This window comes from Tenrec ecaudatus, chromosome 1, assembly GCF_050624435.1.
Source record: "Tenrec ecaudatus isolate mTenEca1 chromosome 1, mTenEca1.hap1, whole genome shotgun sequence".
Classification (NCBI taxonomy): domain Eukaryota; kingdom Metazoa; phylum Chordata; class Mammalia; order Afrosoricida; family Tenrecidae; genus Tenrec; species Tenrec ecaudatus.
In genome coordinates, this window is record NC_134530.1 from 116,700,435 (window position 1) to 116,724,805 (window position 24,371).

General features: G+C 44.5%; 1 protein-coding gene across 2 annotated transcripts in view; it reads right to left on the reverse strand.

Moving 5' to 3' along the window:
- DDAH1 (dimethylarginine dimethylaminohydrolase 1) overlaps positions 1-23,543 on the reverse strand; it is a 155,582-nt gene extending 132,039 nt beyond the window's left edge. The window contains exon 1 of one of the 2 annotated variants that reach the window (XM_075557853.1): positions 23,116-23,543. In XM_075557853.1, coding sequence (XP_075413968.1) covers positions 23,116-23,418 — 303 coding nt within the window. In that variant the 5' untranslated portion in view covers positions 23,419-23,543. Of the gene's footprint in view, positions 1-22,897; positions 22,936-23,115 lie in introns of those variants that run through there. The other variant, XM_075557863.1, reaches the window with a different exon arrangement.
- Positions 23,544-24,371: the final 828 nt, after the last annotated feature.

Here is a 24,371-nt window from a genome sequence, read left to right on the forward strand (position 1 = left end):
GGCCTAGCTTGGAAGCACCATTCCTCGCAGAAATGGCTTTTCTTATTGTGTTTTAATGTTTACTTAGGAGCAGCAAAAAGGCAATCCAGCTGAAGGGTATAGGGCAGAACACCTTTCAACAGGAGAGAATTTCAAAGCTTGAAGACAACTTCAAAAGGACCTCAGCTAGCTATCTAGATAAACCCAGATTCAGCCTCCTACCCAGAGCATGACCCCTTCGCAACATCTCAGTAGTTCAATTCACTGACTAGTCGAAGGGGAATATACATGAGATACCAGCTATTTCCTGTTCATTTATAGGCAGGGCTATTTTTGTCCACAGCCTCTGTTGTCGTCAACAAAAGGATTCTAATCTTTGATCCTGATGCCACCGTTGATTGAGCAGCTACAGGGTGGGCACCCGACCAAATTCTGGTCTCCTCAAAGTCTAGCCAATTATAACTTGTTTGAAAAAAAAAATGACTTCAAGTTGATTCTCTCTGGTGGCAACCCATGAGTGTAAGAGTGGAACTGTGCTCCACAGGCATTTAAAAGGCTGACTGGGCAATCGATTACTTGGCCTTCCAAGGGGCCTCTAGATGGACTCACACTCTCAATCTCTAGGTTCACAAGGGAGCTTGTTAACCATTTGCACCCTGAGGAACTAACGTGGTACCCGGACTTAAAAGATTACCATGGGTACTTGAGCCTCCCCATTGGGGGATTTGAAATAGAGAAACAGCAAGCATAAGACTGTATGGCGGCTAAATTCGAGGACTCTGAGGTGAAGTCTAGTTCACAAGGCAGTTCAAGTTATGAGGAAATGGGAGATCCACAGAGAGAAGAGGTATTATGAGGAAAGTGGGAAACAAGCTAGTGTCTTGGTACCTAATGAATCTACACTCGTAAATTAAGTCTGCCCATAGTACTATTTTCTCCTCTTTATTATGGTAGATGTGAATAGGTCTCTGTTGTTTGTAACCTAAAAACAAAAATCAAAATAATAGCAGCAACAAAACCATCTAACTCAGTGGTTCTCAACCTTCCTAATGCTGCGACCCTTTCTTACAGTTCCACATGTTGTGGTGACCCCCAACCATAAAATGATATTCGTTGCTACTTTATAACTGTAATGTTGCTACTGTTATGAATCAGGCGACCCTGTGAAACAGTTGTTTGACCCCCAAAGGGGTCGCATTTCCCAGGTTGAGAACCCTGATTTAACTAGAATGCAAAACCACTGGCCAGTAGTAGGATAACTAGTCTTAGCCTGGAGGTAGGGCCTATTTCATTTCAAGACTTGCAAAAGATTCAGTCTGAGTTACCAGAAATTGTAGGATGAGTCAGTCTGAATTACGCAACTGTTAAGCAAAACTTACACTGGCCTTTGCTCTCTGAATTTGCTTAACAGACAAATCTTCTATGGAAACACTGGAACAGTTTCTGCTCTGCAAAACGACCCCCTTCCTTCATATCCAACCATCAAAATGACGAGCTAGTTACCCTCCTGCGTTTATGGCTCATTCTAATTCAATCGAGGGCAGCACGAAGATCCCGCACAGTGCTGTGGGGTCAGCAGTAAATATTAATCAATTACAATCAGGAGTCAGAATCTGCCACTCCTTTCTCATCAGAACATTAAGAACTACTAGCTGGAAGGTGTTATCTTGGGTCACCAATTGGGATTTATGTTTTCCTTGTGAAAGCCAGCTCTTTCATTCTCTTGATCACCTCTGTCCTAAAGAGAAAGAATGGCAGGATTTATTAGGAAGAGTAAGCAATTCAGAAAATCTGATCTATTTTAGAGTTCTATGAAGGATTCACTTCCTCCTCCTCCCACTGGCCTTTGTTTGCAAGTGAATGTCCCTTCAGTGCAAAGATTCAGATGAAAAACATCGACATAAATGAGTAGTGTCTGTATCAGAAGAAATGTGCTGAGCATCAACAGTGGATCCACGTTCCCACCACAGCTCAGGACACACCAATGAGTCAAATGACCTTTCTGCTAAAGGATTTGCATCATTTCCTTTGTTCTAGTTCTGCACTGTATGGACTTACAATAAGGTGATTTTGTTTTACAGGAAATACTTAAAAAACAAATTTGACAACAGAGAAAAACACATTTTAATCTATTTAATGAAACAATTCATTTTCTACCAACAATTGCTAAAGTCACTCTAGAGAAAATTCCCAGAATAAATATAGTTCCTAAAGTGATCTGGAAAAGTAGCATTTAATTGCTAGCTAACTATCACAGGTGAGAAGGGAGGAAGACAAAGTACAGGTGTGCTTTTATCGAATCACTTAACCCCAACCTTCCTAATATATTAACCTAATAAATATTTCAAAACAAAAATGTGTTGGATCTGAGGTACAGTCAGCAGAGGGGCCCACCAGATCAAAGCAGTGACCAGAGACGGTTTTAAGTATAGGCAAGAATAAGAGTCAGAAAGGCAGCTGGCACTAGAGGATTCTGCAGAAGAGGTCAGGCTAATGAGCACACCCAGCACAAGGCAGGCTGGTGTTTAGCCTGTTGTCACACCTGCAGACAGATTGTGCCTCAAACCTCCCAGCAGCAATAAGACTGCTGGGAACGAGGCCTTCACCAGAAGTTATCAACCAATGTATCCACGTTCATCGAGAATGATCAAGCCATACGCGTGACATATACACACTGTTGGCAGAGGGAAAGCCATTGTTTTTAGAAAGTAAATGGTAAATAGAAACAGACACTTACAGTGAACTAACTGGTCCTACCTCTGACGAGTACCCCATCTTGTAGGAGAGAGACACACTTATGTTTCCAGAAGAAAGCCCACGTTTGTACTTGTGTAACTCAGCAGGGGTGCCATGGTTCTGATGTGTTCACTTTACCACTGCTTCTCCTTCCTGTGACCCTCTGGGTGAGCAAGGTTTCTGTGCCACAGCCTCACAGGTGAGGGGCAAAAGACTGGGCGTGACTGGGCTGAAACTGCCTTCAGCAGGCGCACCCTTGGTCTCCCATGCTCCTGTGTTCTCACTAATCGATGGGACAGGTACCCCGTGGGGGGAAGCCTGTCTCATTCTCCAAGGGCTGGAGAATAGACCTGGTCTTGTTCTGTGTACAATGACCAAGACCTTCAGTTTGGGGTCAGAAAGACCTGATTCCTAATCAGTATTTAGTAACTAAACCTATTTGAGATTAAATTAAGCAAAGGAGACCTGCTTGTGCTCTTAAAGCACCCAGCTACTAACTGAAATGCAGCGGTTCAAATTCACCAGATACTCTATGCGAGAACAACATGGCAGTTTACTTCCATAAAGATCTGCATCCTTGGAAACCCTAGTGGGGTTGGTCTCCCTGTCCTGTGAGGTTTATATGAGCAGGAATCGGCTCCACGGCAGTGGGCTTGTGGTTTGGGTTGGCCTTGAGACAAGTGACTGACTGCTCCTTCGTTTGCCCATCTTTAAAATGGAGGGAGCCATAAGGGTGACAAGAAGTAAGGGATGCAAAGCAACACACTTGTGTACACAATATATGGAGCCACCTATCTCTGTAAAGTGTATCCAGCACCCAAACCAGATTCTACTGGTCTCCTGGGTCCCCTTTGGTTAGAGGGCTCTCTCCAGGAGTCAGTCAGTCACACGAGGTGCCATGGCGACAGATGCTCTCAAGGGGCTGATGTAGTTCTAGGACTAATGCAGAGGGTGACAGGGCTGGGGGCTCAGTTTCAGAGGTCCAGATGGTGCATACAATGGGGCTACTGCTACAGATGCCAAGTTTAGATTTCGACTCTCAGCAATCCTACGTGACTGAGGAAAGCTTCCCTCTCGGGTTTCCTGGGCAGTCATCTTACTGCAGTGGACTAGCCAGTTCCTCTTCCTGGGGAGCCACCGGTGGGTTAAACCACCAATCTTCTAGTTAGCAACTGAGCGCCGAATGTGCCACATGGTTCCACAGGTTCCAAAGGCTGGAAGGATGAGGTCACAGTGTCCTCAGAGCCACGCTCTAGGCAATCCTCCTGTCTCTTCCAGGTTCTGGTGGACGCAGGCAGGGGTGGGGTTCAGCCGGTTCACACAGTTTGGCAGAACCAATGCCTAATTTTCTGTTGAGTTCGGTGTGAGCAGCTGGACAGTCATCAGCATGGAAATGACAAATTTACACTCCTCACTCTTGTTTTGAACATTCAGCTATGCAATCGTGTATCCTAAGCGCCAGGAGTGATGTTCACTCTGTCCACAGGTACAAAATATGCATGTGATATTTATTTCATCAAACTCATCGATGCTTTTGATGAAGTGCTACATTTTGATTCCCTTGCATTTGTTACTTCAGTAAACAAAGAACAACATAAAGAGAAAAAGGGCCAGACTGCAAAAGTGACCGTGAGCGGGCGTCATGCTGTCACTCTTCCCAGCTTTGCGCAATGCCCCGAATTCCCCTGGGAGATTATGAATCTGATTCCAGAAAGTGTCAAAGAGCTAACCACGTTGCTAGGGCAATTGCTGTAACTTCACCAGAATTGGAAAGGGGATTTTTCAAAGACGAACATAATCTGTTCGGGGATGAGAAGCTGCCAAAGTGTTTCTACCATATCAAACACAATGACTACTGTCTACGTGGCCTGCCTCTACAGGAATGGGACCCTACTCCTCCAGTGAAAAGATGGTTATGGTCCAGTCACACAGCTGATGATGCTCGGATCAAAGCAAAGAATATTGTCAGTGAGCACGCCAATCAAGAAGCAACATGTAGATCAGTAACAGTTTTATTGTTTTGTTGGTCAGGTATTTCATATTTTTTCATTTAGTATTGTAAAACCCTATCTTATAACACGATCTAGTTTTGTGTACCTCTTTTATTCATATTCAAGGATTAGCTGTGAAATAATAACCTACCTTTGGGTTTCTCATTTTTATAATTGAAATGGTAATTAGGGCAGCAGGGAACGGCTGTAAATGATTTGGATCTCACCAGTGGTTGCAGACCAGCCTAGGTGTGCTTTGCCTGATACACACAGTGCTCCAATGTCTGCATGTGGACTCTCCACTGCCTGCGTCGGCGGTGTCTACTCTGCTTGTCATCAGGTCATCCGCCATAATTGATTTAGGGCCCATCCTACTGGAGTAGGGCCCCCCTGATCTGACTACAACTACAAAGACCCTGTTTCCACAGAAAGTCATGGCGTGGGATTGATTCCATGTGGGTGTAATTCGGGTGGGAGACACTATTCAGCCCAGTACACCTCTTGTCTTTTACAACCAGATGAAGCAAACTGTCTTTTTCCTCACCCTTATTTTAAGGACACATTATATATTTGATTATTTATTTCATGTTTCTCTAACTCAGGGATCCTCAAAATCCGGCCCGCTGGGTGTTTTTACCCTGTTTGGTTGTTTTACTTCAAAATAAGATATATGTGCATAGGAATTTGTTCATAGTTTTTTTTTAAAAACTATATTCCGGCTCTCCAAGGGGTTTGAGGGACAGAGAATTGGCCCCCTGTTTGAAAAGCTTGAGGACCCCTGCTTTAACTAAACTACAGGCTAAGTCAGGATAGGCATCATGTTTGTTTACTTTGTGGGTTTATAAATAGAAAAAAAACTGAACAATTATCGAATCAAACATCTAATGAATCAAAGTAGCTACTCTTTTAATAAGCAACAAAAGGTTCTTTTCCCAAGTTCACCCTACTAATAAGTGGTAGACAGCATTTTTTTAAAAAGTTAACTGAATGAAAACTTTTAAGAACAGGACCTCTTTCAGAGTGTTGTCAAAGCTTCCCTGTGATTGCTATTATGTAAGAGATATTAGTTAATTCTAATATCATCAGAAATCATCAAGAACAGGCTGGCCACCTCTAGTTCACACGAATGTAGGGTAAAGTTCTTTGCTCCTTAGGCAAACGAGACAGGACCCCCACCTTCCGCAGTTCATGGCCTGTGGGAGAATGCTGATGGCTCAGAATGGGAGCTGCAGAAGCAATGGCTAGCCTGTCTCTCCGCCTGAGGTAAGTGCACACTTGACTCCTGTTCTGACAAAGCTGCAGAAGGCAGCAGACTGCAAACTATCAGTCACTTCATGTTCCCAACCTTACCCTCCCCTCTGTCTGTGAATAAGTTGGCTGATGTGCTAATGCTTCTTTGTAAACCTTCAAAGAACAGTGAACTGTCTAATTTTGTAATCCTGTCACAAGTTGCAGGCTACAATCAGGAAAGATATGTAAGCCTGCCTCTAATAAAGTCAGAGGCCCTGGGCTGTCCATGCTGCAGGCATCTCTGCTCCCTTCCTTTGTCTATCCCTTTTGTATGTAAGTTTGCTTCTGCATATAGTCCCCCCTCAAACCTGCTGGAGGCGTAAGATAATGGCCGGTCTCCATGTTATCTTACAGTCATTAGCTTTACGCAGCCTCTAACTCTCCTCATTACAATGTCACAGCTGGTGCCACGCTCCTTTAGGCCATCGCTGTATTCAGAACCCTTGGACCTTCAGCATCCCTGAGAAGCAGGAAAAATGTATTGTACATGAAATTGAAACTTATGAATCGTCCAAGGTGATGTAGCTGAGACATGAGACCAAGACTCAACGGAAGACATGGTTACTATGTAAAATATTAGAAATGTTAACTGAAATTTAACAATATATGGCCATTTCAAGATTAAGTGGTATGTTTAAAGGCAGATGTTGCCTAAGCATTCACTCAGGTGATCAGAAGGATACAGAGAGGAAGTATAGAAACGGCAGTACCTGAATTGTGCCTGATCCGACCCCACCACACTTCGGTGGAATGCTACGGGTGTGCGACAAAGCAGCAAGAGGAGCAAAGCAAGGAAGTCCCTGGTGAATACCAAAATTAGGCTTTGGAGCCAGGGTGTGGCACCCCATCAGGCTCCACCGGAAAACACTTTTAAAGGTCAACAAACATACCTGGAACTATTTATAGGCTTTTCTTTTTTTGTCACTTTTGTTTTCTTTCGTTGCTTTGTTTTTCTCTGTCTTGTTTTTGTGCTTATTATTGTCTCTGAAAGTCTATCTAGATAAGATAGTCGGGATAAACACTCTGGAGGAGAAAACAACGGGACTAACGGTTGGGGGTAGCCATGGGAAAGGGGGAGGTGGGGGAAAGGAAGAGGGGTGTCAACCAACCCAAGGTCAAGGGAACAACAAGTGATCTAAATTCGATGGTGCTGTGGGGCTTGATCAAGGGCAATGTAATCGATAGGAATTACTGAAACCTGAATGTAGGCCGAACATGATAGTGGGTCAAGAGGTAAGTAAAAGGAAATAGAGGAAAGGACTAGGAGGCAAAAGAAATTTATAGACGTCTAAATACAGGCATGCACATATGTAAATATATTTATATATAACGATAGGGATATCGATCTATGTAGATGAACATTGGGCCTCTACTTAAGCACTCCCTCAATGGAAGAACACTTTGTCCTAATAACCTGGAATTCCGTGATGCTCACCTTCCTGACATAATCACTGAAGACAAAATGGGTACAATAATCAAATGTGGTGAAGAAAGCTGATGGTGCCTGGGTATCAAAAGATGCAGCATCTGGGGTCTTAAAGGCTTGAAGATAAATAAGCAGTCATCTAGCTGAGAAGCAACAAAGCCCACATGGAAGAAGCACACCACACCATCCTGTGTGATCATGAGGTATCAATGGGACCAAGTATCAGGCATCTAAGACCCAGAACAAAAAAATCACATCAATGTGAATGAGGGAGAGTACACAGTAGAGACCCAAAGCCCAACTGTAAACAATTGGACATCCCTCACAGAGGGGTAACAAGGAAGAGATGAGCCAGTCAGGGTGCGGTATAGCACTGATGAAACACACAACTTTCCTCTAGTTCTTTAATACTTCCTCTTGCCCACTATAATGAATCCCATTCTACCACACAAATCTGGCTAGACCACAGGTACAAATAAGAGCTAGAAACACAGGGAATCTAGGATAGATAAACCCCTCAGGACCAAAAATGAGAGTAGCAATACCTGGAGGGGAAGGGGAAAGTGGGGGACAAAGGGGGAACTGATCACAATGATCTACATATAACTCTCTCCCTGGGGGGCAGACAACAGAAAAATGGGTGAAGGGAGACATCGGTCAGTGTAAGAGATGACAAAATAATAATAATTTACAAATTATCAAAGGTTCGTGAGGGAGAGTGGGAGGGTGGGGAGAGGAGGGGAAAATGAGAAGCATATACCAATGAATCAAGTAGAAAGAAAATATTTTGAAAATGATGATAGCAGCAAATGTACAAATGTGCTCGACCCAATTGATGTATGTATGGATTGTGATAAGAGCTGTTTGAGGCCCAATAAAATGATTTTTTTAAAGTTAGTCTTGGAAATCCACAGTGGCAGTTCTGCCCTACCCATAGTGTTGTTATGAGTTGGAATCGACTTGGCAGCATTGTTTTTTTCTTGTAGTTTTAATATAAAATTGCATCTTGTATCAACCCACTAGCAGCTCTGTGGGAGCAAGATGAGGCTGTTTCCTCCTGTAAAAACTTACACCCTTGGAAAACCTACATAGGATCACTATGAATCGGATTTGATTCAATGGAAGTGGGTTGACTTGGGGATCATAAGAAAGTTATGGGGTAGTCATACTACTCCAAGTTTTATGGATGATAGAAGTGAATTTCCACTTATATCGTTAATAAGCAATAAACAATTTCAATTCGTAGCTGACCTCTTCTATCCTTCAGGGAACCTGGAAATAAACCACTGAAGGGATGTTATAGGAGACAAGGAGTCTGCCACCAGATTTTGAGACACCAGCTCTCTGTAAGGGGTGTGCTAGCTGGAGGTAACAAACACTGGGGTGCCTGTGATTATTTAGCACCTCAAGTCATGATGGGTTTGTGGATGGACTAGCTGAAGGTGCAGGCAGGGACATCAGTGGGCAGCAGGGTACCAGAGAAATGACACTGGAAATAAAAAGAAAGAAATGACACTGGAGTCAATCACACAGGAAGATGTACTAAGCTGAAATGGGACTCTTAAAAGGGGAGCTGCTTCCAGCACCTCTGCCATGCTGGGCTGTAATATCACAAAGTCATCATTTCACTTACAAATGAATGATCACTTATAAGTATGTGGAAATATTCACTTTATTAATGGAAGGGGGTCCTTGATATCTGAGAGTGTCTCGTCACTTAGAAAAGTCAAAGACTTTCTACCTACACTGTTTGTTTCCCGCCTTCCTCTCCATCCAGTGCATTTGTCTGCATTTAGAAGAGCGTCTAGTGTTTCAGACCTAACTGCTCCTTTGCTCAGTGGAAGTCACGTGCCTTTGCAACAAACCAAACTCTATTGTTACTGCTGGTATGGATTGCAGTGTTGTTTTGATCTCCTAAATAAATGGATTTCAAACCTATCTGACCATAACGCATGGTAAGAATATATATTTTGCATCGCAACCCCCCCAAACAAGTGTGTATGTGTCTAAAGGACATAAAGGTCACATAAATTAATAAGTAGCTGTGTTATGGGTCATGCATTCTGATATTTGAAAGGCAGACACTTACTTGTCCTGCCACCCCTTTTCAGAAAAACAAGCAAGCATGAAAAAGCAGTGCCTCTCCCCACAATTAGAAACGTTTGTACTGTAGCCCATAATCCAGGATAAAGTAGGGGAATCTGCTTTTGAGGCGCTCCTGGATCATTCTAGCATCCCCCCATCCCTGGGGACAGTTCACCCACTTTGGGAAAGAGTGACTAGAAGATCAAAAGAATAAAGAAAATTATAGGAAGAGCAGTAGCTTGAGATTCCATTCATTAGAAAGGGGGTGGGGCAAACTGGAATGGCCCACTAAGTTGATTCCATGACCCACTAATGAGCTGAAATTTAAGATGTGAAAATCACTGCCCAGAACTCACCAACTATGGGGGCAAATTTATGGCATTATGCAGGGAATTTACAGCCCCAAAGAGGATAAAGGGCAGCAGAGCTCTGGAACTACTCAGACTCTTCTTCACTGACAGCCCCAGAAAATCTCATTTCAGGAGGGTGACCAGCGTGGGGGTAACCATAGGTTGATGAGTCCAGTCAAAATGGAGAATTCGTTTATGTACATACACATGGGCTAGAGGAAAAAATGAATAAAATTTAAGTCACAAGTTCCTCCTCCAGGCACTTTTGATGGCATACATTACTACCAAGCATAATTCACAAGGCAGGCATTGTTACAAAACTGATTTAATCTAAGCCTGATAAGGAATGTATGTAAACTGTGTGTGTGTGTGTGTGTGTGTGTGTGTGTGATGAAAACAGGCCAAAGGGACAGTGGCTGTTACATCTGTGGAATTCCCAGTCATTAGGCTGACCTCAGGGCAGGCAAGTGTTTCGGGTGCGTGCACAGAATCGTAACTGCACTCAGGCCGGTGGGCTATAGCTTATGTGTTTTTCTGCATTTACTTTCAGGAAAATGTTCTAACTTAAATCCCTATTACCTCACCCCTCACCAAGAAGCATCTCTCCTGGGCCCCGTTTAGAAGCAATATTAATCCTCAATTGCCTTGCAAACCACTCAGAGGCTTCAGTTATCCAGTTCAGTGCTCACAAAGAAAACTGCAGACACCAACATGACAAGCGCACTGCCCCTTTCCCTCCGGTAATTACAGCGCCAAGATGCGCCATTCCAAACCCTTTTCCTGAAAACACGCCATTTCTCCAGTTTGCTTCTGTCATTAACGTCTCTTCTCGAAATCTTCAAAGCACCCTTGGAGGGAGGGGGCAAAAGAGCAAACACAAGGGAATACACCACAGTCTAGTCATCGGCTGCTCAGCTATGGAGAGATAAGAGAGTTAGACATGAAAACCAAAAGCTCTCTTTGCCTGTAATCACAGACTAATTCGCTACTAATTGTTCAAATTAAATCTGCTCCACAATGCCGCGTTAAATGTGTTGAAAAGCAAGGCTGTGATTTTGAGTCCTAAGGTGTCCTGGACCCAAGCCCTGGTGTTTTCAATGGCCTCGTGTGCATGTGAAAGCTGGACACGGAATAAGGAGAACCAAAGAGCAACATATGCATGTGGACCACAGTGCCGGTAAAAACTATTTAAAGTACTATGGACTGCCAAAAGAACACATAAATGTATCTTGGGAGAATTCTAACCAGAATGCTCCTTAGATGCAAGGATGGTGAGGCTCCATCTCGGGTACTTTAGACGAGTTATCAGGAGAGCTCGGTCCCTAGAACAGGGGGTTTAGGGGGGCACTGAGATTAGGGGAGGCTGAACAGTCCTTGGTCATCAGAGATGCTTAGTTTGAGAGGGACAGAGAAGAGAAGAGACCAGCGACCCTTAGAGTAGGCTCTGTCCTCCCTTACAATGCTGCACTTGTCAGACGAAAGAAGATCAAGAAAGCCAGGGGTCATGGTCGAACACTAAAAGTTACCTAAAGACAAAATTTGGAAAACAAAATGGAAATTTTACCATTAGGAGAAAAGTCAGCACACTAAAAGATTTAAGAGAAATGAACAATCATGTCAAGCCAAGCCTTTAGTTGAGATGAAACTTGACTTAAAGCGCATACCTCAAAACCACTTACTCTCCATTTCTCAAGCTAACTGATTCTCATTCAACTGGCAGATAACTGGGTAAAGTGATGGGGGCCTATAGAGATGATGTGGGACTGGGGATCTTATGCAATTCCAATGACTTTAATGTAACTTTTTCCACAGGAAAAATAACTTATCAAATGTACTATAATTGGTTGAGTAAGCAGAGCCTTTGAAAAATAGATTTAACAAATTCAACTTCATCTCATAATGGATTATCATTAGCAACCATGAATTTATATGATTGGTTAATTAAATAGAACCAGTGTAAATCTTTGGTTGAATAAAACCCAACATTTTTTATTCCTCAAAACGCAATCACATCTCTGAAATATATTTTATCATCTCCCCCTATTCACCACCATCATCTCCTACTCCTTGACTTTTCACCCAGTGCAATCTGATTCTAAAAACAAAGTACAGCACCTCTGAGTTGGAAAGAATGGTGTGTCTCAGCATGAATGAAAAGTTTACAATGCATCTCATAAAACCCAGGAGAATGTCCAATTCCCCACTATGCTGCCCTCTCGAGCTTCGACAAGGGGTGACTCATCATTACATTGCACACACAGGCTCAGTTTCGTCTGCGTTTGATTACAGGGGCTGGAGATGCCATGCTGTCTACCTTCAGGATGGAACGATTTGTGGATTAAAACACAATCAATAGCAAAAAGCAATTAATTTTCTCTTGCATGACATTGGCATACGCAAGGTGCTACATAACTCTAATAAGCTCTACTTAACTCTACATAACTGCCTATGTACTTAGGGGTGCCAGGTTTTCCTGATACTTCCAATGTGGCAAATTTGGGGCCCAAGGAAGAAACCACTGTCCAGGAAGCAACACAGATGATTTCTCAGGCCCTCCCCCACTCTAAAATGTTTTGCCACAATCTCAGTGTCATTCTTGCAACACCAATGGACCTGGTCTTGGACTTCAGTGCAGTCCATGGTGGGCTACATTGTTCCCAACTGTGCTCGTCACAGAGGTGGTGCCGTATCCGCCTAGATCATGTGTGAAGAATAGGGAATGAGAGCTGACCAAGAGGAAACACTGCTACAGAGAATATCTGAAATTCCAGAGACCCGAGACGGCACGAAGGAAGCCGCGTTTTGTTGTTTAATTCTGCATTCTTTACAACATTAATGAAATTAACGCTTGCTGTAATATCACCCTCATGCTATCTCACAGGGGTTTTGGCTTTTGTTTTATTTACTTCTGGAGGGCATACCTCTTTGTCTTCTGGTTCACTTAACTCACTTACTCTTTCCTTTTAACTGCTTCTTCTGGAGAGCCCTGGTGCGGGTCCGTCACGTCCCGGAGTTTCTGCACCCGAGGAAGAGCCCCGTCATAAAACCTGCCCCACAGCTTGCCAGGATCTGCAGCGGTCTGCTTCCTGCCCTGGGCTCCGAGGGGCTCCAGGGCCAGTGCTGTCCGATCTATCTAGTCTCCCTAGCAATTGGGTCTGGCCCATCAAGGATGATGACTGAGTGTGTAACAAGCTGAACGATGCAGGTCCTAGCGTCAAAAGCAGAGTCCGTTTAATGCAATCAGGACGTTCATAGGTCTTGCCACAAGCACGTTAGAAAAGATCAGTATTTCTTCAAGGTAAACATTTTTAATAAAGGCAAGGGTTTAGTCACAAATTTACACTCAAGTCAAACAAAAGACAGATGTATACATCTTCTTTGGAATAACAACTGACCTCTGTAAGGCACCCCAGCTGTAAAAGCTGCTTAACGTTATACTCCCTAAATGAGTCCGGCGTTGGCCCGCATTGATCTGTTGGACAACATTAAGGCAGCCCTGTAAGAAGCTGTACTTTAGCCTTTGCAGTCTGCCGTGCCCATTCCTCTTGTCGTACTTACTCGGCTGGTCTGGACATTAGAAATAAAGAGGCTGGAGTCTGCTGATTTATTCCTTTCTACATGACATTCCTACTCCTTCAGCACGCGGCTCCAGGAAGACAGTGTGCATTATTAAATTATTTGACCAAGACCAAGTGAACGAGGCTGGCATTACATGTACACATTTCTCGATGGGGCTTGTGCTGGGATTACTCCTGCTTGTCTGTTCGCATGAGCGGTGCCTGCATGTGAAACGAGCCTGCTGGCTTTGACAGACTGAATCCCTCATATCAGTCTAAAGAGAGCAACAGACAGGAGCATCAAAGGTCAGGTGAGCATTTTGATGGAACATCGGAGATTTAGTTATGGTTAAGTAAACATTTACTGACCACCTGGGATGCAGCAGGCACCATGTTCTACAGAGGGGGGGGAGAGTGGAGCAGGGAGGGGCCTTCAAAAACTCTGTGGAAAAATTCAGTTATCTTTTCATTTCATTTTTCCATAGATTTTTTGAAGCCCTCTTATATAGATGATATAAAGCCTTTTTCTAATTAAGAATTTAGTTATTTTATCTTCAATTATGATACCCCCCTGGATAAGGAGGTTGAACACATTCATATACCGAGATCGCAAGTCAAGGATAAATTTAGCTTTCTGAAGTGGTTGCAAATTTTTATGGAAAAGGTTTATGAAATAAATAATAGCCAGCACTCATATTGTAAACCAGCATCTCCACATTCATACCAAAGCTCATAAGAAGCCATGAATAATTTATTTACTATACAAAGAGAGTGGAAAGTAAATCAGTGTTCAAAAGTCTTTAAGTAGATTCTCTGAGGCTGTGGTTTAAAATAAATGCACACTGACTATTATTATAATCAAACTAATTCTGAAGAACTCTGAGCTCAGTGAGCGTTCAGATGCACACAGAGCTATTATCCAGAGTATCTGAATTACAAGAGATGTATCCCTGCCTTCTCAGTGTCCTAATGATTCTCTAATGAGTCTTAACAATCTCTGCAGGATGTGCATTTTCAGCCAAAGCATATCTAACCAAAGTCACTCCCTAGTTATAGCCTTGTTCTGTATGCGAATAGATTACAGTGTTAGATGCATCTCTGGTTTTGAAACATATCACTGTCCAAACGTTTGCTGCCAAGGCCATGCAGACCGGTTAGAACAGAAACAACCTGGAAAGCAGCAGCTGTTCTAAGCAGCTGCAGCGGAGGATTCATCCAGAGCTGCTCATCTGTTGCCACAGGAAGTCTCCTGCATGTTCACCTCCTATCTTGGTGTGAGTTAGTGTGATTTCTAATTATGGTTGATGGAGGTCATCTTACCTGAAGTTGAACAGAATCTCTGGGAAAACGTGTGCATTATAAAAAGCAAGCACACCATTATGTCTACTTAGCTTTAACCGTCTGTGGTGAACAGTCTGGGAATGATTGAATAATAATTATTATTATTTTTACTAGGACAAATAAACACGACCTAATTCTCATTTATGAGCGATGCGAAATAAAAGAATCACCTTAGGTAATGTCCAAGTTCAACCGTATATTGTTAGTGTGTAAAATGTGATTCAGGTGGTTATTTGTCTCACCTTAATATTGTTAAGATTAATCCAAGCTGGTTTTAATCACTTCAAGCAAACATGAGCTGATAGCTTCAGGAAAATCTCTGTTCTGCCACTTATTAGCAATGTGAATTAGTGGTGTGTGCATGTGTGTGTGTGTGTGTCTCAGTTTCCTTTTTTAAAAAAATAGGATAATAACAATACTATTTTTTAAAATTCTTGAGAGGCTTAGTTATAACAATTTATAAGGAGCATGTTGCACACATGCGCACACACAAATAGACAAACTTGGCATGTACTAACTACAGTTCATCAACATGGTCTTGCTCACCTTGCCTCAGGGATCAGGTTAATTATGACCTTGTTTCCTCAACAAGGAATAAACTCAGAAGCAAATCGCATTGAGCTGAATAGTTAAGAGGCACCACTTCCATCCAAATATATATTGCTCTCCACCTTCAGGAATGCCCTCATTCCAAATTCTATCTTGAGGATTTATTGCCTTTTGCTTAGCTTTGGCTTCTTTCTTACCCCAAATCCATAGTGATGGAGTTGATTTTGACCCAATGTCACTCTGGAGGGCCAAAGAGACTATAAATCTTTACGGAAGCAGAAAACCTCATCTTTCTCCATGGAGCAGGCTGTTGGGTTTGAACCACTGACCTTGCAGTTTGCAATCCAATGCTTAACCCACTGCACCAAGAGGGCTCCTTCTTCCTAACTCAGCCCTTAAGAGTGGAAATGCTTCAGAGATGAATAATTAAAACCATTACTACCTTGGTGAAAATGCATTTGTGTGAGGTTTCTCCTAGACAGAATACCCCACATAATTCACACTTGGTACTTGGAAAAGACTCTGAAAGAAGGGCAAAGGGGCACAGAAAATATTTCACAATTTTGCTTAAGTAAGCTCTGTTGGTCAATCATTTATTAGGTATGAAGAAACCTCTGAAAGGAAACTTGTGGAACAGTCTTAGTAGTTGCAGCCCCTGAGGACGTGAACTGCATACCCAGGGTACAAAAGGTACAGGGGAGGAGACTTACTTGGACTGCATTTTCCCTTATACTCTGTGAATCTGTACTACAGGCATGTACAAGCTATACCAAACATCAAAACTTAAAAAACAAAACAACAATCCACACACTGTATCATTTGTCCTACTGTAGCTCTTCAATAAATGGCATTAATAGGCAACACTGTTTACTTTTTCCTCCCCTAAAACAGAAGCTGGACTCAATTAAATCATGACAACAGGCTCCTTCTGACTAATTTATCTCTAGAGTACTATGCACACTTAAGATATTTATGTTCCTGAAGACAGAGCTCATTAGACAGTTACTATTACTTGTTGAGATTCTAAATATACTGTTTAGAGAGGAGAACTCTAGTTTCTAGGAGACCTGGTCTGGGTTTTATTAATCCTTGGAAACGCTATTCTAGCAGACCATGAACAGGCACTCTCGAGCTCAGTTCTCCGGCCTTCCCGGAAGACAAATAAGTAAATGTGACATTTTGGTTAAGGAAGAACTTCTCTGGATTTTGTAAAATAAAACTATATGCATATATATGCAAGAGTGAAAACCAGAGAGAAAAAGTTGTAAAACCACCTACACTTGTAATGAAGCAGTTGGGACGCTATTGGGAATGAATGCAAAATATCAAATCTGTCATAAGAAGCCAGAAGTAGGGGTAACATGAAATCATGGGGAGTTTTGTTCAACAAATTATTTGTTGATAATTATTACATGCAGGGGACTGGGGGGAAAGTGTTGAACACGGCAGCCACCATCCCTGCCCTCACAGTCTATCGAGCAATGGGTGTACAGTAAGGTATGCAGATGATTACCACATGGGTTGACAAAGACAACAGAAGAAAGGACAAGGGATTATGGGAGTTCATAACGGGGGAACTAAGTAAATCTATGCTTGGGAAGGTGATGTCTAAAATCTGTGGTTGGGCTCAGGATCTCTCACACTTCCTCACGGAAACACGTGAGATAAAAGTGGGAAGGAGACGGCACCCTGTCAAAGGTGGAAAAACAGGGGATCCCATTTAGTACTGGCTTGCGCAAGGTACATGACACCAACTGATCCGTTACTGAGTTAGCATTTCACTCACTCACTCAGAGTGTTTATGGACACTTGCCAAGGCACTGAACTGACACTAAGAGATGCCAGAGTGTGGCCCTACGTGGCCTTGCTCTGAAAAAGCACCCAGACCTTCAGACTGCCCACATTCTTCACCCTGGCCGGAAGGCCTGTGACCCTGGTGATCCAGGTCGTGTGCAATGGCAAAGGCACCTCCGGAAAGACCACACTTCAGGAAGGGCCCCACGCTGGGAAGCAGCACCAAATAGCAAATTTAGAAGGAGCCGGTCTGAGAACGCTCCCCTGCACCCTACACCATTAAAAGTGACTAGTCAGGATTGTCAACATTCAGGAGCTATCCTGTCATAGTGGTTTCAGATGGACTAGTACATTTAGGTCACGAGCTTTGTGATATAGGTGTCATTACAGCCATTTGACAGGGGAGAAAACCAGGGCATGAAGCACTTTCCCAAAGTCATAAAATCAGGAAGTCGTGATGCTGAGATCATCTAAGGTTGTTGACGAGTAGGTGGGGGTGGGGGAGGGGAACTGATCACAAGGATCTACATATAACTCCCTCCCTGGGGGACAAATGACAGAAAAGTGGGTGAAGGGAGATGTCAGACAGTGTAAGGCATGACAAAATAATAACCATTTACAAATTATCAAGGGTTCGGGAAGGAGGGAGTATTGGGGAGGGAGGGGAAAAATGAGGAGCTGATACCAAGAGCTCAAATAGAAAGTAAATGTTTTGAGAATAATGATGGCACAAATGTGCTTGACACAATGGGTGGATGTATGGATTGTGGTAAGAGTTGTACGGGCACACAATAAAATGATTTTAAAAAGGAAAAGACAGAGCAAATGCTTTGAGAATGATTGGGGCAGGGAATGTGCGGATGTGCTTCATACAATTGATGTATGTATATGTATGGATTGTGATAAGAGTTGTATGAGCCCCTAATAAAATGTTTTTTTTTTAAAAGGAAAAGACAAAACAAAAAATAAAAAAATACTAGGGAGTACAAAAAAAAAAAGGAATTCTCCATTACACTTAACACATTTGTCAAATCTGTGATTCCATTCTTGGAAACATTTTTCAAACTCATCTGTTAGGACAGCTGACAGCACCTCCTTCATTTTTCTCTTCACCTCTTCTACATCATCAAATAGGTGTCCTTTCAGGTCCCTCTTCACTCACAGAAACTACATGAAGTCTCATGGAGTGAGGTCAGGTGAGGAAGGTGCATAGGGCAAGAGAGGGATGCTGGGATTTTTTTTTTTGCCAAAAACTGGTCCTCTGTGATGGCTGTGTGAGTAGGTACACTGTCGTGGTGGCAAACCAGTCCCCCATCTGCCACATATCAGGCTTTTTAAAAATCATTCCCTGTTACGCAATCTTTTCTGAACCTCTAAATCAGCGGTTCTCAACCTGTGTGCTGCGACCCCTGTGGTGGTTGAACGACCCTTTCACAGGGGTAGCCTGATCATAAGAGTAGCAGAATTACAGTTATGAAGAAGCAATGAAAACAGTTTTATGGTTGGGGCAGTTGGCACAACATGAGGAACTGTCCTAAAGGGCTGTGGCATTAGGAAAGTTGAGAACCATTGCTCTAAATAGAAAGCTTGATTAACAGATTGGCCTGATGGAATGAACTCCAAATACACTATGTGTGTACACTTGCATCTGTTCAGGAAGTTGATGGATGTCCAGAACAAGATTTCTCATCAATTTACAAATCTTTTTTGAAATGAGAAAACCACTCATGCACAAGTTTTTCCTAGGGCTGTCCTTGTAAGCTGTGTTCAGCATCACAATAGTTTCTGCAGCATTTTTTCTGAGCAGGAAACATAATTTCACAGCCGCCAATCAGCCATCAACACTGAGGTTCGAGCAAAAATGCTTTTAGGAAAAAAATCACGCTGACCAAAGAGGACCTTCCTAGGTGATGCCACTGAGTGCCCTAACTCTGAGTGAGTTGCTTGATACTTACCTAGCGGGGAAAAGGCGTACAATCAAAGCTCTGCCCAGTGGAGCTTTTCCCCATTTTTTGGAAGGGGTGTCCTGCATTTTGTGACCTTTCTGGTATTCGGCCACCAGGCTGGCATTAAAGTGAATGCCTCAAAATTTGAGCCATGAAGGAAAACTGTTGGGCGCTTCATCATTACAGGAAAAGCTAAAATTTACAAGAGTTTATCAAAGGAATACAATGAGCTAGACAAATAAGTATGGTAATGGTCTTTCAAAAGGCAATTAAGACTAGACAAAAGAACAAACAGATCTGTCTTGGAGGAAGTACAGACAGAATGCTCCTTTGAAATGAGGATGGCAAGACTTCATCTTACATACTTTGAGCATGTCGCTGGAGAAGGTAAAGTGCTTGGTGAAGTGGAGGGGCAGTGAACAAGAGGAAGGTCCTCAAGGAGATGGGTTGACACAGTGGCTGCATCAATGGGCTCAAACATAACAACTGTGAGGATGGGCACAGGACCAGGTAATGCTTCATTCTGTTGTACAAAGGGTCGCTGGGAATTGGAAGGGACTCCACCGCACCTAACAGCATCAACTGCGAACCATTTGAAAATAGTTTCCTTTTGCAATAAAAACCAGTTCAGATATATACCTAGAACATATGACAAAGTATTCAAATTAGGGTATAATCCCTGTCAGTGTAAGATAAAATGAGGTCTTTGTCTTTTTGTTGTTAAGTTGTCGGGTTTTGTGTACATTTTGATTGTTTGATAGTTATTAGATACAAGCTGGTGGCTTGTCTTTGTGGGTTAGACACTTGGTTGTTAATGAAAAGGAGATAGAGGAAGCTGTCAGCAAACAGTCAGAGTTTATCATCTCAGAGACCCTATCCAGGGTTGGTATGAGTCTGAACTGACTTGCTGTGAATTTTGCTTTTGATAAATGATAAAAGTTTTAACGAGATCCACTTATTTATTTAGGCTTTTGTTATTAAGAGCTAGGACTCATAGTCTTATGCCTGAATTTTCTTTGACTTTCATGGTTTTACTTTTCATATTTCACTTTGCATTTCTTTTTATGCTTGGCATAAGACATGGAACTTGCCTCTGCATGTGGAAATCCCAGTTTTCCCAACACTATGGAAGAGTCTCTTCTTTTCCCCATTGAATGAATTAAATATCCTTGTAAAGAAACCAGCGAACCATAGATGTGTAGGTTTGCCTCTGAATTCTTAATTGTATTCCACTGGTCCCCTGTCTATTGTTACACCAACACAAACCTGTTTGGCTTTCTGTAGCTGTAGAGGTATACAATGTTCTAGAATGAAGAAGTCAGAATGCTCCTCCCTTTCTCTTCTTTCAACATTACTGTTTCAAATTAATGATTTAATAAACATTGTTTCAAATTAGTTATCAGGTCCTCTGCCATTCTGTAGAAAGTTAAGGATTGGTTTTTTTCACTTCTGTGAAGGCAACTGGAATGTTAATGGGGATTGTGTTGAATCTATAGGTCACTTTGGATCGTACTGACATGGTAACAACATTGAGTCTTCTGATCAATGAACATGAAACCTCTTTACATTTATTTAAGTTTTTAATCTCTTTCGGCTAGATGAAAGTAAGTCAAAACATATTGCTACAAAATCATAGAAACCTTATTAAACAACGAAAACCCTGTGAAGCTGTTGCTTCTTAACATATCTTCTATGGACGTCTAGTCTTACACTCCATGTCTCTCATCCTCCTCTGGAGAATCAGGTATGCTTTCATTTACACCATGTCAAAATGGCCATTTTGACATCCTTGGGGGATTAAGTCTTAAAGGGCAAGATCAGGGCTGTCAGGTGGATAGGGTAAAGTTTCCCAGTAAAGAGTCTCTCAGGACAGCACTGCGGTCTTCAAGGAATGAGCAAGTGCACTGTTGTGACAGGAAAAAAATTCCTCACACAACTTTCCTGGCCTTTTTCTCACCCACATAGTTTTCAATTTTCTCAAAACGGTTTCACAATAAGCCTCCGGGAAGCGTGTTATGTCCTTTAAGAAATCCTATCAAGATGAACCTTTATAATTACCATAAACAGTCACTACAACCATCGGAGCCGACCTCTCTGTCTTGCCTTTTACTGGCCCAATTGAAGTGCCCCAGATGGTCCACTGCTTCATTTGAACAACCTCCTCCGCCTCCTTTCTTCGTTTTCGTCTCCTTCTTCTGAAGGCACCCTAAGGAGACTAAGGGTGAGTGTCTTATTGGGAGAACTTGTCTATGAAATGTTAAATGAGTTCGGTTTTGAATAAACCTGTGCATGTATGAACTGGAGTCCTCGTGGCAATACTTTTTGACTTGCTCTTGCATCTTAGTTTTCATTGGGTGAGTCTTTAACATCCCTAATTAAATTAATCCCGGGGTATTTTATTCTTCTAGGTACCATTGCAAATGCAATTGCTTCACTACATTCTCTCAGCTCTCTCCTTGCTGGTGTATAGCAAGACTTTGCTGGCTAACGTTGAGCAACTTTACTAAAGGCCTCTGTTGTCTCGACAGGCTTTCTTACCAGAGGAACCCCTGAACACTACTGCCCTGGGGTCATCTTTACACCTTAAACCAAAATGATCCCGGACGTCTTCTCAAAACCAAATGATGGTTAACATCCACTATGTCTGCCTAGAACACTGAGTTATTTTAAGGTCTAGCTACCTGAGATCAAAAGAACAGTGGCCATTTGAAAGACCAGATAAGAAACCGGGACATCGAGCTTGTAAATGGGGGAGGCATGACTAGGGGAGGGAGGAAAAAAAAAGGTGGGAAGGATCGCACAACCGAAAGAACATAATCAGTGTCACTGAATTTTACACAAAGAAATGGTTGGATTGGTGTCATGTTCTGCTGTACATCATTTAAAAAATAGATTGGGGCACCACACAGATCCAAAGAGAGAGAGAGAGGCGTGGCAAAAGGGATAAAAGTGCTAAGTGGATAAAGGCCTGTTACTCCATTGGCTTCCTGCTAAGGTAGGATGAAGACAGGTGATGAGCTCAGTGAGAAAAACCACCTGACTGACTCATTCTCCCAGACCACACTGGTCCTACCACCAAGCGCCGGAGGGGCATGTATAGAAGCAGCCTTTTTTAATCAACAACACGGTGAGGTCTTTCCAATGTGGAAGAAAAACCAAACCTCCAAATCTCCAGATATGATGGAAACCGCTGGACGCCAATAGCCACGAGGGAGTCTTGAGCGTCGGCTCTTCATGGGCAGATTGCATTTTAAAATCCCAGTTCACTCACTTTGCCTCCCAACTAAAGCCATCACAGCCACGTTCACAAGCTGCAATATTTTAAAGTAGCCACTGTCCCCTGAGAACCCAAAAAGCTCTCTGAATTGCTGTGAATTAAAAGTGAGAGAATAAAAATTGTGGAATTTGCCAAACAATCATTTCTAATCGAAACCTCCACACTCACAAAGCAACACTGCCCACAGTAAGCCCATTCGCCCTCACCTTTACCCAAGTCCACAAGCCCTAGCCACACATTCTTCCAACTGCTGGCCCTCCCGTCTTTGCGGTTCACTTGCCACCACTGAGCAGTAACTTGGGATACCCCCACACCTGTGATCACAGACGCCAGTGTACTCTGGCCTGGGATGCTCAGAGATCGACTGGGGGCAGGGGAGTGGCGGGCCCCCTCGTCCAGTGTCACGGACAGAGGATCCCTGGCCCAGACTTCGCCCGCCCGCTGGGGGCGGCGCCCCTCCCGGTGCCCACCTCCTGGGAGACACCCACTCGTAGAGTGGTGTGCTCTTTGTTGGCGTCGTTCGAATCTTCGGGAATAAAAATGCTCCTGAGATGGATTCCCCACCGCACCACCCACCTGCCCGCGCCCGCGGATCCACACTCCGTCAGTCCGTCGATGCGTCCACCGACGGCCGGGAGGCGTCAACAATGAACTTCTCTCGGACTCACCCACTCTCACCCAATCCCCCAAATGGGAAGTTTTCAACTAACCGGGGGGCCAACTCCTGGACGCCCGCCCCCCCGCCCTGCCCCGCCGGCCGGCCGCGCCCCCCGGCCGCGCCCCTGGAGCCTCACCTCCTTCCTCCGACTGGGCGCCCCGGGCCGGGTGATGAGGGCCGTCTCCTCGCACACCACGGCCACGTCCTCCACGAACACGCAGTCCGGCAGGCTCTCGTCGGCCGGCAGCTCCACCACCTGCAGCCCCAGCTTGCTGCCCAGCACGCCCACGTAGAGCTGGTGCTGCCGCTCGGCGCGGGCGAAATCCACCTCCTCGCCCTTGGCGCGCCTCAGCGCGTGCCGGCCCAGGGACTCGGGCAGCGCCCGCACCACGGCGTGGGTGGCCCGGCCGAAGGCCGAGGGGTGGCCGAGCCCGGCCATGGCTGCGGGAGGCGGCGAGGCGGCGGCGGGGCGCGGCGGCGGCGGCGGCGGCGGGGTCCTCCCGCGGGCAGAGCGCACAGAGCCGGCGAGCGCCCGGCGAGTCCCGGCGGCAGCGGCTGACTGTGGTGCAGGAGGAGCCCGCCTCGCGCCCGGAGCCCTGCCCGCGCGACTGAGCATGCCCAGAGCTCCGGGCGCCGGCCCGCGCGCATCCCGCGCGCCCACTCCAGCGCTCCCGGTTTTTGCGGCAGCCGGGTGGGAGTCGGAGGGGCGGCCCGAGCCGCGGAGCGACCGGCGGGCCTGCGGGGTGCTCCGGGGAGGGGCCGGGGTCAGCTGCCCGACCCGCCGGAGCCAGCGCGACCCTTCTGCGTCTGCCCGGCAGGTGCATCCCCAGCGACGCCCTGAACGTGCGCTTGCTGAGCGGGTGGTCTTCGGGCAGAGCTACGGGAGGACTTGGTTTGGGTCAAGAGGCCAGGGATGAGATGATTTCTGTTGTGAACAAATGCTTTCTCACACACACCACCACCACCCACCCACCCACCGCTCACACACTTGCTCAGAACTTGGCCTCAGTCTCCAGTGTAAGAATCCTCTTCACACCCAAGTTCCCTTCACCTTGGCTTTGTCTACAAGTGACCTTACATGAGACCTAGATTTATTAGATGGTGTTCCTTGCCATCTTGGGGTGGGGTGGGGTGGGGTGGGGGACAGGAACTGGAGGCAGAGTGAGACACTTACAAGGTTTCAAGGACAACCAGGGCTCAGGCACAATGATCCTGGCAGGCTTTCCTCCAATGCCTGCCTGCCAAGGTAAAGAAGCAAGGAGCACGGGTTTCCGGCACAGTCTCTATGCGCTGACATTGGGCAGTGTCCAACGTTGGCTCCTGGTTATTGGGCGTTCTGCCCCTATCCTTAGTCTTCCCTTCACTCCCTTACAGAACTCCACAGAAGTCCTG